The sequence below is a fragment of the Bidens hawaiensis genome, unplaced genomic scaffold, assembly GCF_021521415.1.
Source record: "Bidens hawaiensis isolate Kalapana, Puna unplaced genomic scaffold, B.hawaiensis_p1.1 tig00020332_1, whole genome shotgun sequence".
In the NCBI taxonomy this organism is placed as follows: domain Eukaryota; kingdom Viridiplantae; phylum Streptophyta; class Magnoliopsida; order Asterales; family Asteraceae; genus Bidens; species Bidens hawaiensis.
The window spans coordinates 145,775-160,050 of NW_027493093.1; the positions used below are offsets into that span (position 1 = coordinate 145,775).

Here is a 14,276-nt window from a genome sequence, read left to right on the forward strand (position 1 = left end):
ACATCAGAGTTTTATAAGAGAATTTTATTGACAACATAGCATAAAAACCAAAAACAAAAAGATTAGCATGAATATGACCATGAAATTAAGCGAGTGTATCTCCAATTCGATAACTATAAAAATGCAAGCTTTACAAGAATTCAAAAGTTAACTACTTTTTCACTCCAAAAATCATATCCAATCAAAAAGATTCATACCCAGGGAAAAAAAGATAAATATAATTAATAAATATGACACAAAAACCAAAAACAAAAAGATGAATATGATCATAAAACTAAGTGAGTGTATACCCAATCTTATAATAGTAAAAATACAAGCTTTACAAGAATTCAAAATTTAACTGCTTTGTAATTCAATAATCATATCCAATCAAAAAGATTCACACCCACAAAAAAAAAGAATATGATCATCAAATTAAGTGATTGTATCCCCAATCTTATAATCATAAAAATACAAGCTTTACAAATTACAAGAATTCAAAATTTAACTACTTTTGCACTTCAATAACCATAATCAATCAAAAAGATTCACACCCAGAAAAAAAGATTCAAAATTTAATAACCAAGAATACAAAAAACTCACTCCACAAGAACAGAGATTGGTTCTTGATAAAGATAACTTGTGGTGAAACTTTATGCGTTTCTGCAACTTGGTTTGTGAAACCTGTGAGGTTAGAGTGAGCAGATGGAGGTAGGATGAGATGAGTGAGTGGAATCTATAATAATGTCTGGCCGGATAATCGGATATTGGGGCTGCAAAAGTGTTCCATTGATGTTAATAGCGGTCATGTTATGTATAATATCCCATTCATCAAAGGATTTGAGTGTGTGTAATGTTTTTTTTGGAAGTTGCATAAATGGTCCTTTGCATTATTTCTCAAAGTTCTTGATATAGTATGTTTAATAAAAAAAAGAATGTAAGTCAAATTAGGGTTGACATGGGAATTAGGATTACTTTTAGGTAAAACGTGAAAAATATTATATCATGTTAATGTCATGTAGGTATCAAGGTTTTTATTAACTTTTTTTTTTATTAGAAACGTGTAATGGTTTAACTAATAATGTAATTATTATTTTATTTTTTACAAAATTATGAATGATGATTCTGATATTGGTTGGATTTGATTGTGGTCCCATCACCTCGAGCCCAGTTGTCTATTAAAGCATTAACGCCCTAAGATGTTAAACCCCATTTAACACCCCATCCTCGAAATGTTGTAATGGTGGTGGTGTTATTCATTTGTGATTGGAAGACACATGGGTTTTGACGCTAACACTCAATTTAATGATCGTAGTAGAGAAGCATCAAGCATGTGGTATGTATGTGCATATGTGTAATGTGATTTGGAAGACGTGTGGGTTTTGGCGCCCTTAACACTCAGTCTAGTGATCATAATAAGAAGCATCAAGCACGCGGTATGTATGCGCAAATGTGTAATGTGATTGCAATTGAAGGGTAACATTATACCTTGATCCAGGCGGTCTATCTTCGATATTTCGAGCGCAGTACTAAAAGATGGGCCCCTTATATATAACTGGAAATCAAAATTTTGACCACGATTGTGATAACAATAAGTGAAACAAAGTTAGCATTTTTTGCAGCAAAGCCATTGATCAATCATTCATAAATGATACTCTTTAATATATCATTCAAAAGGTTGAGATTGCTTGATTTGACTGTTTGGACCAAAATTTGTGCCCCTTGATCAAGCAAAAACCCAACAAAATTTTAATCGAACATTTAGGCTTGCCAAAAGCTTTTCTGATTGGTAATCTCCCTTTAGTAGATTGAACAATCCACTATGGTTCTTTTCCTCCCTTGATTGATTGTTTTTTTATGTATGATACCAATTGTTGGTAATCAAAGACAAATTGAAGGAACACAAGCTAATCAACTAAAAGTTTGACAAACACACTGAATTACAAATGCCGATGATTACTAATTGATTAACATCCTAACCCTATTTATACACATCAAGTTCTAACTATCTAACTACTTAATGGTGGGTAATGATAACGACCATAGCAACCTATAACCGCCTAACATCGTTAACAAGTGTTACATATTAAAGGTATTTACAATGTAATATTTGGCCCATAAACATAGTTACACTAAATAATTATACCCTTCTACTTTATAATTTATGTTTAGCTTCTAAGCAAAAATGATCTTCACAGTAGCGAACTTAAAGTTTGTCATTGTTAGAGTAGACAATAAAGGAAAAAAATGTTCAACAAATGTTTATTATTACTTTATATTAACATTTTTTAAAGGTTCTTAGCATCCAACATTCTTGAGTTCTCTAGGTTTCAACTTTCAAGTTTCAACCCTCTCTTTCTTTCATAATAATATGACTAGTATCCACTAAGGCTGAGGGGTGTGGGGGGCTCTAACGGGGGCGCGAGTGGGGGCTCCAGCCAATAATATTGTGACGTGTGGCAAAGAGAGAAACTGGATAAGGTGGGTGTTGGAGCCCCCGCTGGAGCCCCTGGCCCTGGTGTGGAGGGGCTCCAGCGGATTTTTTTTTTAGTTTTTTATAAATGTATTAAAAAAACGTATTATTAAAAAAACTCATAAATTATTTAAAAAAACACACATTTTTTTTAAAATTCAAATTACAAAAAAAAAACATACTAAAAATTAAACAAACAATAATACTTAATAATAACACTAATCTAATACAAGATCATCGGGTCGCCTCGCCCACAAATGTTCAACCAACTCATGTCGAAGATCCCCGTGTATCTCACGGCTCTTGATATTTGCTATGTTATGAAGTTTTTGATCACTGATTGTGGACGGTTGTGGCGGAATGTCACCTTGGTAGTTTTGGCAGATAGCTTTGCCCTCGTATTCTAACGTCATGTTGTGTAGGATCAGACACGTGTAGACGACGTCCGTTATCCTCTCCCGAGTCCAATAACGTATCGGGTTCGCCAGAACATAATATTGTTTTTTTATAGCTCCAAAAGCTCTTTCAATATCTTTTCTAGCAGACTCTTGCTTCTTCGTAAAATACTTCCGTTTGTCGGCGATTGGATCTGTAAAAGCTTGAACTAACAAAGCCCATTCGTTGTAAATACCATCGACCAGATAGTACCCGTACTTGAAGAGTTCTCCATTTGCAACAAAAGATTGAGGTGGTTCAACCCCGTCGATAAGGTCGTTGATCAAATTTGACTGATCGATAACATTAAGGTCGTTATTTGACCCAGCAACACCAAAAAAAGCATGCCAAAACCAAAGATCCTGTGACACCGCCGCCTCAAGTATAAGGGTCGGCCCTTCATGATCACCACGGTGGAACTGACCTCGCCAGGCCGTTGGACACATAGCCCATCCAACATGCGTACAATCGATGCTACCTAGCATCCCAGGAAAACCATGTTTTTCTGCGTGCACCTCATATATGCGTTGGATGTCATACATTGTAGGTTTACGCAGATATCTCCGAGCGTAAGTCGATATGACTCCTACGTATAATATATATTGCAAAATGTAATAAATATTTAATAAAAAATAAAATTAATGTTTTTTACCTTGGCAGAAAAATGAAGGGATTCACGTGCAACCCTTTTCGACATCTGTAAATACTCATCCAAAGCGTCCGACGAGATGCCGTACGCTAATTGACGGATAGCAGCCGTGCATTTTTGAAGAGGGGTAAAACCGGGGAGACCCCTAGCATCCTCCCTTTGTTGAAAAAAGGGATACCGTGCCTCTAAATCACTTGCTATACGCATGAACAATTGTCTGCTCATTCGGAAACGAGTTCGAAAATCCGACTCCTCATATACCGGTTGAGGGCTAAAATAATGCCTAAACAAAGTATCGTTAGCACCCGATCGATCACGATCACGAGGTGGTGCTATAACCCTAGGGAGTCGAGGTTGATGGGCTTGATTTTGCAAGAGATCGACCACGGTTGCGGTCAAAACTCCCCCTACATGAAGAAGCAAATCATCCTCTTCGGAGGAGTCGGAATCAGACAAGTACGACGACATTTTTTTTAAAAAAAAAATTGGGAAGATGGGTTGATTTTGGGTTTTATTTTGAAGTTGTGGTGATTGATATGGGTGAAATGGGGTATTTTATAGATGAAATGGGGTATTATATAGGAGTTTGGGATATTATATAAGGGTTTTAAGGTTTTTTTTAAAAAAATTATTGAGCTCCAACGGCTCTTTCTCTCGAGCCCACCACCTTTTCCTCTCTCTTCTCCCGCGACCACACTCACGCCTGCCTGGATTTCCGCGCTCGCGCCCCGCTCGCGCCCCGGTGGTGTGGGGTTAGCGCCTGGGGGCGCGAGCGGAGGGGCTCACGCGCCCAGGTTAGCGCCCCACACCCCTCAGCCTAAGGAGTCAAAGTCAAGGGTTAAATTAGAAGAGTCAAAGTCAAGAGCTGAATTAGAGGAGTCAAAGTCAAGAGGCGAATTTAGTAGAGAAAACTTATTGTGACCTTTTAGTATAAATAAAGCTAGATGCTTGTTTATTGGAGAAAATGGTATACGCCTACCAAATGGGAAAATTCCCTAAATGACCCAAAAGAAGAAAGAAAAAAAAAGATCCTTTTTGAGTCAAGATTCCCAAAACAATCCAAATAATATGGACTGAGGCGACATCTTGGAGAAATAAACGACGAGATTTTTTAACCATACAAAAGCTGACACGTGTAAGGACTCTGACACACCAGACGAGATTTTTAAAAATCTCGTCTGTTCCGACCATATTTTCAACTTAATTAACTTTTTAAAAAACCGTCTCTCCAGACGGTTTTTTTATGTTTCTCGTCTGTTCCGTTCAAATTATTATTATTCCTAAACTTAAATGAAACGAAAATAAAAAAAAACATAATAATAATAATAATAATAATATCTTTAGCTTTAGCTTCTCACATACACAATGAAGGTACTACATTCAAATTTGGTGTTTGATTCTTGTTTGAAGCTTTTGATGAAGCTAATGATGATGGTTTACTGAACGCTCTCATCGGACTTGCTAACGCCCACCCCCAGCTCCGGCTCCGTGAATGCTGCTCGCCGTGATCCGTTCCGGCACCGATGATGTCACCTTAGGGTTTGAAGCCACAAAATAAGAAGACGAAGAGGATGACGTAATCATAAACCCACTTAACAACCCACCGCACCGGACTCTCTCGTTAATGCAGTCCTGGCCGCCGGCGCGCATGGCGGCGTGTTTTGACTTTCCTTCGCGGTGTGACTCCACGCGCTGCAGGTCGCTGAGTCCGGTTGAGATTCGCTCGAATAAGTCGCCGGAGAACCTCCGGCTGTCATGAAGATGAAGAGTGTACGGTGTGACTTCCCTTTCGTTTCATGAAGATGAAGATGAATAGATGAAGATGAAAATAAAGTTATGAATAATAATATGAACGAACCAGACGATAAACATAAAAAAACCGTCTGGAGAGACGGTTTTTTAAAAAGTGAGTTAAGTATAAAATATGGTCGGAACAGACGAGATTTTTAAAAATCTCGTCTGGTGTGTCAGAGTCCTTACACGTGTCAGCTTTTGTATGGTTAAAAAATCTCGTCGTTTATTTCTCCAAAATGTCGCCTCAGTCCATATTATTTGGATTGTTTTGGGAATCTTGATTCAAAAAGAATCTTTTTTTTTCTCTTTCTTCTTTTGGGTCATTTAGGGAATTTCTCTATCTAAATTGTCTATTTGCATCGTTATTTGGAGAGCATCCCCTCTTTAATAGAGCCTATTATCATATTCTATTGAATTAAAGTAATATGATTTTCGGTTTCTATTAGATTAATAAATGCCACGCTCACATTTTCTTTCTTGTTTTGACGATCAAATCAGCTATATAGTGTGTGTTCTAAGTTCATATCATTTCAAACAATTATAAAGGAGTGAATCATGGAATCGTATGAGGTTTGTGTCAATTGTTATATTGTTTTATCACTTGCAATCTGAACCGTTCATCTAGTGTCGAGTTTTTAGATATCATATCGATTTGCTAAGAAGCTAAAAGATGGATGATATGTTGTTTTATATCCGGAACTAAAATGAAAAAAATTAAGAATAAATAAAACAAAAAGAAGCATATGAGGGTGGTGGAGTGGCTTGGTGGTTATTCACGGGTATGGGATAAAGTGATAGAAGAAGGTTGGTTCAAGTTCCACACCATTACTCATATATTTGTTGCTTTTTGTCATGCTCACATGTGACCACTTTTATTATTTCGTTATTAATTTCACATGGAAAAAAGGAATATATATATGTGTGTGTATAGAGAGAGACAGAGATTTATAAATATAACTTTTTATATGATTACTTTTTATTCAAGTATATGAAGTTACCAAGGATGTGAAACGCGTATTCTACGAGCTATATATAATACTCAAAAACTTGATGACAAAGATTTTTCCTTTTTTACTCGGCTTCTTTTAACGTTTTTGTTATTTATGATCTTGCCACCGCTACAATCTCAACCATTAAAAATGTGTGATCAACGAACCATGATCACATCGCACAAAGAATTACTACTTATGAGGTGAAAACCATATTAACACTTGTATCTTTTGCTAAAAATTTACGTCTAAGGTACCCATTTTTAGTTGATATTTATTTTTAGTTTTTTTTTTCATTTGAAAATATTAAAATAAAGAAATATAATTCCATCATCATCATCATCGTACTCAGTATATCCCACCAATAGCAAAGCTATGGTAGGGTCTGAGGAGGGTAAGATGTAGACAGCCTTACCTCTACCCCATAAGGATAGAGAGGCTGCTTCCGGTGAGACCCCCGGCTCGATAGTAGTTTTGCATCAAGCCTTGGACATAAGGCACGTAGCACTCAATCATCGGGACACCGGCTGATCGGTGCATGTACCCTTGTCTTTCGGCTATCAACGCCACTACATGATGCCTGATTAACCGTCCGTCACTTTTAACGTTATTTTCACGAGATTAGTAAAATAACGTCAAAATTAGTGCAATTTCACTTTTGCCCACCCGAGGGTTCACACATATATACATCATATGTGCGCACCGCAAGCAGGGCTTAAAGAAATATAATTCCATTGCATAAGAAATATAATTCCATTGCATAAAAACTTTCACTTTGTCTTTTCTCTGAAGTTGTAGCCTATAAACCCCCCCTGAAACAAACACAACACTATCAACTAAGCCAGAGGCAGAGAGCAGTAATGGCAATGAAAGCAAGTGTTGTGACGATTTACATTGGAATGATGATGCTTCTTCTATGTATTCCAAACAACCATGTAAGTAACAAAGATTTTATTATTTACTTTTTATCATGGTAAATACTTGTATACTCATTTATGTTTCTATAAAAATGATCAAGAGTGCTAATTCGTCAACCTAGTTTCGAAGAAATTATAAAATCAAAGGTAAATGCGGAAAGGAAACCGGTTAATTCGTCTTTGATATTTTAAATGGATTAAATTGAGTTTTAGCCTTCTAGGGTGACGAGCGACTTATACATCTGGAATGATTAGTTTTTTAAACACCCAAAGTCTTACGTTCGAGTCTCTGGAAGTAAAAGAAATTTGTCTTAAAAAAAGTTTTTTTTTTCTAAGCTAACCGGTTAATCCATCAAAGTATTAACAAGGTTTTATTAACCATCCATATATTTAAAAGCTTAAAAGATATGCAAGTATCAAATAATCAATTTTCTCATAACCGGATCGGATAGCGAACTGGCCTGGCAACCGGTCAAACCGGCCGAACGCATTTGGCTTAAAAATGCTGGAAAAACAATATTTTCAAAAAAAAATATTTTTTAATAGAAAAACCGGTTCACCCGTCCGGTTTTCAGGTCGAACCGGTGAACCGGTTCAAACCGGCCGATTTTCTGGGAACCGAGCAAGCAGCATAGAATCGGACCGGTCGGTGGACCGATTTCCGGTATAACCGGCCGGTCCGGTCCGGTCTCAACAACATTCATAATTGATTTGTTTAGACCGAATTAAGCATATAAAAACTCGTCAATAGTTTACAAAATCACAAAGGATACTAATTAATTTTATAGTTTTTAAAATCTCTTAAGTTGTAACGACTATAACGATAAATTAAAAACTTAGCCTATGTCCCTGCATGAGTTGCTAAAACATATATTTTATAATTTATTTACAATAATGTAACAGGTTTTCAGTTGTTGCTACCGGGTTTCAAGTTAAACCCGAAGCTTCAAATAACCAGGGACGATTAAAATTCTGTCACATGTAGACTCGGAAAAAACGTTTTTATTAAGTAACCTAAGTAATGTAATGTATATTTTATAATTCATAGGATAAAAAGCTACCTGATATGTTTTTTTAAACTGAAAATGTAAAATTGAGTTAATAAATTTCTCTATGTATATCATCATTTTATAATTATATAAAAAACTATATTTTAAATTATGAAACTTTAGCAACGTAACCGAAATATTGAAAGTTACGTTACAACAGAAAATATGAATCAACAGAAAACCATGAATGCAGGATGATCACATGTCAACTATGTTTGTTTGTTTATTTTATTTTTTCCTTTCAAAAAGGCACATGTAAACTATTTGCTGCATACATGTATTGCCACTGCAAAAACATCCAAGTGTTTGGAGGACTAACAATTGACTACCGTGTTTGTGTTTTGTATTTTCAAAATAAAATTAGATAGCTAGATTAAGTATTAATTTATCAACAAAATTAGAAACTGCAAGGATTTTACCCCGTGAATGGTGCGTTGTGACAGCAGGTCGGCAGCGCTAAATTGTACGAATAACACACGACAACATTGAACCACATTTGCGGGCGTTAAATTGTGAAATGGTTAGCGTCCTTGATAGTTTATTAAATAAAAAAACCTTTATGTAAGTAAACTCAAGCAGTGTAAGAAGAGTGTATAAGAAAAGTCCATAAACAAATTCAAGAATTTATATAATAAAGGGAATTAGAATAAAGAATATAACTTTTTAATAGTGTATGTTATGCTTTATCGGGGAAGGTTAACGTACAAATGAAATTAACGTGCTAAACGTGAGAATCAAGTAAAGTAATTATATATACAAGTAGAGTAATTATGTAATTACACCATAGAGTAATTACATAATTACTCTATGATGTAGTTACACTACTTGTATATATAATTACTCTATTTGATTCTCACATTTAGCACATTAATTTCATTTGTATTTGATCCAAACATATGCTTTACGATGTTATTGTAAGCATACATTTAAATATGTTTCTTACATTAAAAATGAGATTTTATTGTTACAAAGTGCTAATTGTATGATTTTATTTTTTCAGGCAAAAATAACGGAGTATTCACCAGCACCTCAACCACAGCCACCAGGCAACTTTTCCATGGTACGTTTTGATGCCTTAGGGGGTGTTTGTGATTGCTTATTTTCACCAACTTATAACTTATAAACTTTTTGAAAAGTAATAAGGTGTTTGGGATTGCTTCTATTGTGAGAGAAAAGGTTCCATAAGTTACACTTTTGTAACTTATTAACTTAATGATAAGTTATAAGACCATGTGTAGTCATAAAGTTTCACATCCAGGGGTTATGCGTCACGTGGCGCCCAGTCAGAGTTATGGTTTTGTACAAAAACAGGCTGTAGTCATAACTCTCCACATCCAGGGGTTATGCGCCACGTGGCGCTCAATCACTTTTACAGTTTTTGTTTTTTTTTAATTTTTAATAAGAATAATCAAATAACAATAATATTTTATTAAATAAATATTACAAGAAAATAAAAAAAAACTATTCGTCGTTGTTGTCGTCGTCGTCATATTCGCCCTCTTCGTCGTCGTTTTCATCGTCTTCGCCATCGTCGTCGTTGTCTTCATCATCGTCTTCATTGTTACCCTCGTTTTGATCATCGTTTTCACCAGGCAGAGGCCGATACATCCAAAGATGTTGGACCAAATCCTTCTTTAGTGCGTTATGTATCTCTCTTGACCGCACGGAATCCGAGTTTTCGAGTCGTTGCTCCATACTTGCCGGAGTCCGTGGTGGATCCGGGTCCGGTATGAAAGTTGGACATATTGCTCTTCCCTCGTCCTCGATGATCATGTTATGCATTATGATACACGCATACATAGCACATCTCATTCTTTCTAAAGACCACAGACGACAAGGATTTTTAACATAATGCCATCGTTGTTGAAGAACACCAAAACACCTCTCGATATCCTTTCTCGCAGACTCTTGCACTTTCTTAAATACTGTCTTTTTTCATTCATCGGGTCTCTGAATGTTTTAACAATTATCGCGAACTCTGGATATATTCCATCACCCAGATAGGACCCATGATCGTAGAAGTTATCGTTAGCCCAAAACGAAGCGACGGGAACGATCCCAGATATGTAACTCTCCATCACAGGAGACTGCTCTAAGACGGTTATGTCATTGTTGGAACCGGGAACACCAAAGAATGCCGACCAAATCCAAAGGTCGTATGGAGCGATCGCTTGAAGGCTGACCGTTGGTCCCTTTTGGTCACCTCGTGTGAATTGACCTCGCCATGCAGTTGGACAATTAGCCCATTCCCAATGCATGCAATCTACACTTCCTATCATGCCGGGGAAACCATGCACCCTTGTATGTGCCTCGTAAAGACGTTGTAGATCGTTAACGTTGGGCTCTTTCAGATAATGTGGTCCATATAGTTTAAATATTCCTATATTTTACAAAATTTTTATAAAATAAATGATCACAGTAAACAAGTGATAAACTATTTAAAAAAAAAAAACAAAACGTACCGTAACAAAAATACTCCAAGGTGTCCCGGGTTGTTTTTTCGGCCATCTTTAAATAATCGTCGTTGATGTCGGTCGTGTTTCCGTAGGCGAGCACGCGCACGGCTGACGTAACCTTCTGAATAGCCGTGAATCCTAGCGTCCCTCGAGCATCAGGCTTTTGCTTAAAGTAATCAAACTCACGCTCCAAATCATTGGTGATGCGCATAAATAAATTTTTAGACATCCGAAAACGGCGCCTAAAGGTCTTCGGGTTCTTGTATCTCGGCGTGTCGCAGAAGTAATCCGCCATCAACCGGTTGTTGGCTTCGGCACGATCTCGTTCGATATATGCTCTTGTTGAAACGGGGGGTGGAGAGCTAATCTCACCCGTAACGGAACTCATATACTGTGTCGCGAGCATAATCGCACTCGTAACCGCCTGTTCCTCCTCCACGTCCTCAGCTTGTTGGTCGGGCCCGAAAAACTGTTTATATATAGATGGAGGATCCATATATAGTGAATTTGGTGTAAAGGAATTTTTATAGAGTTGAAAGAGAATTTTTATAAATTTGATGAGGTTTGATTGGGAATGAAATGGTTTAATATATAGGAAATAAAATTTTTTTTTTTAATTATCCAACGGTCAAATGGTTTAAAAAAAACGGTCAAATTTTGATTTACGTGCCATTCCTCAGCGTTTTGTATACAACGCACACAAAATGGAAATCAACATAACGCGGGGGGGCGGTGTACCCCCCGCGTTTTGCTTCACAAAGCTAGGGCCAAAGCCATCACTACGGGTGGTCTAAGGAGGCAAAATAAGAAATCCCAAACACCCCCTTAATTTGTCATTTTATATCAAGGGCCACAACTGAAAATGATAACATCTTTTACCTTTTCTCAAACAATGTGAGATCAAGTTGTTATATAAAATCTTATTTTTCCGAATAAAAAAACTAACAATGTTATAAATTACACTTAAATGATTATCTATATATTACTTTTAGCTAGGTTTTTTAAAGTTTATTTATTTAATTATGTAAAAAAGATTTAAAAAAGCATAAATTAATTGTTGAATCTAATAGAGTTCAAATCAATTACAGTATGGGGCAACTCCAGGCAGCCTTAAACCTCAAGGTAAGCACTTCATATTATCAAATACTTGACCCGAATGTGTTGATAGACCATAATTAATATATTGTTTATGATATAATGATTGTACGTTATATCACTTACGTTATATTTCAGAGTGTGCACCAAGATGCACGAATAGGTGCTCGAAAACCGCCTTCAAGAAGCCTTGCATGTTTTTTTGCCAGAAGTGTTGTGCCACATGTTTGTGCGTGCCTCCTGGGACCTACGGAAACAAGCAATATTGTCCGTGTTACAACACATGGAAGACTAAGAGAGGAGGCCCCAAATGCCCTTGATTCACCTTTTCCTTTATTGTCTAAAACACTACTTTAATCACTTACTTACATCTACCTCCACACCATAATGTAATATATATGCACTCAAAGTTAGGCTTTGCCTCAAACTTTCATCTAATGTAGGAACTTCATTGCTTTATGTTGAAGATATTTGCCTATACGTTATGACGTGGTCTAAAGACATACAACTTTTGTGAAAATGAAACGGAGAATTTTGAGTATAAAATGACACAAACATTTGTAGTTGTGCTACAGTCTGAAACTTTTTTTAAGGAATATTTATCAGGAGCATCTAATTAATCAAATCAAGACCCCTGTTAGCAAGAAATTAGCTTAGTGTATGTTCAATTAGTTAGTTATTTCATTCTGTATTTAAAAAAAATGTAGTTTTTGTTAATTTTTCAATAAATGACTTACTTTGTTATAAAAATGGCCGTCCCTACGACCCTACATGTATGCTAGCATATACTCGTTGCTTTATGATCAAATTCATATTTTGTGATTAAAATTCTGTGTTTTAGATTATTAAGAATTGTGACTTTTTATTTGTTTTTTACTTTTTTACTAAACCAAGATGTATTTTTAATTGTGACACCATTATTTATCTTCTTATGGATCTTTGTACCATTGTATGCATAAGCATACACAGTATTGTGTGATATTATTTTAATTTTGTGGCATCATTAAGATGAAGGGAGTTTTTTGTTTACATAATGGAATAATAATTGTACCAATTAATAGTGTCTTTTACCAAATTCGTAATATCTAACTATACTATTAAAACAAAAGAGTTTAAGTCAATTTGGCATACTCCTATTGGTTGTTTGTTAAAGTTTCCATGTATATCTAACACTTCTCTAATTTTCATTTGAATAAAATAAATCAAAACTAAATTAAAATTATATACAATCAATTCTCTTTAATCTCTTTAATGATTAAAATTAATGATTCAAATACAATTTATAATTATTAATATCAATTTTTATTATTTCTATTATTATGTATACACAAGTCATAGTTTAACCTAAAAACCCAAATCAATTATCTCATCTTTCACGCCTCCATCATTTTCCACGAATCTCTACCTTCAATTCATTTATCCGGCAAATTCACCGTCTACCATCGATGAAGTTGTTCACCCGCCGAACGTTTCATCTGCAGCATATCAGCCTATCTATGACTGTCTTCACAATCCATCAACGTTACTATCAGTCAATTAAATCATCAAGTTTTATTTTTTATATTTTGATTCAACTGAAACTATATTTTTTTTATGTTTGATTTCATATCGGTCAACGTTACTACATATTTAATTTTACTAAAATTGTATTAATTATATATTTATGAAATTTGACCCACTGACTAATTAAAAGTATAACCATTGGAATATAAGTTGAGATTTCAATTTGTGTATATTAGGAAAAAATCAACCATTTGATTAAGGATTACTTTAATTACGGAATTAAATTACTAACTTGTTTTTGCACAACTTATATGAATTACTTAATTATTCAATTGCTGATTAATTATATTATGTTGACTATTTTTATAAATTTCAACCATATGATTAAGGATTTTAATATATCATAATTTATTATAATTTTAGATATACGGTAATTGATAATCAATTTTAGATATAAGGAATTAAAAACATTGATGATTAATTATATTAATGTTAATAAATAAATTAGTAACTTATTTTTCTACATTAATAAGTTAATGTTGTAGGTTGAAATATGAAGTAGATTTAAAGATATCAATTATAATTATTTTGTCTTTATAATATAATTTAACAAGATTACATTTAAGTATTTAAAGATTACATTCAAAATCCCCTAATGTAACCTACATATTTTCGTCCATAATTTTAGCTAATTCAAAATCACTAATTTTATGTTTTTAATTAATTACATTAATACTTTTTTTCTTTATGCAAGACTCCAAAATTTGAATCCTTTACTGCTTGTGTATAAATAGTATGACTTTCACACAAGCATTCTTACACTATCACACCATATTCAGCAAAAATCTATTTGTTTGTTTGTAAGGTTTATATTTCTGGTTGTGCTTATATAATTAATTTTTTTGTTTTTTTTTGTTTTTTGGGTTAAAAGTGTTAG

At 34.8% G+C, this 14,276-nt stretch overlaps 1 protein-coding gene across 1 annotated transcript; it reads left to right on the forward strand.

Moving 5' to 3' along the window:
* The first annotated feature begins 7,141 nt into the window (after window positions 1-7,141).
* Window positions 7,142-12,306, forward strand: LOC143560432 (protein GAST1). Its single transcript, XM_077048734.1, has 4 exons — window positions 7,142-7,254; window positions 9,286-9,345; window positions 11,830-11,863; window positions 11,975-12,306. The coding sequence occupies exons 1-4, from the start codon at window positions 7,180-7,182 to the stop codon at window positions 12,154-12,156; spliced, it is 351 nt and encodes a 116-aa protein (XP_076904849.1). The 5' UTR covers window positions 7,142-7,179; the 3' UTR covers window positions 12,157-12,306.
* Window positions 12,307-14,276: the final 1,970 nt, after the last annotated feature.

Excerpts from the sequence above, each read along its gene's own strand:
- LOC143560432 (XM_077048734.1), top strand. The coding sequence starts at position 7,180 with ATGGCAATGAAAGCAAGTGTTGTGACGATTTACATTGGAATGATGATG. Across the intron at positions 9,346-11,829 it reads CACCAGGCAACTTTTCCATG|TATGGGGCAACTCCAGGCAG; the intron begins GTACGTTTTGAT and ends AATCAATTACAG. Across the intron at positions 11,864-11,974 it reads AGGCAGCCTTAAACCTCAAG|AGTGTGCACCAAGATGCACG; the intron begins GTAAGCACTTCA and ends GTTATATTTCAG.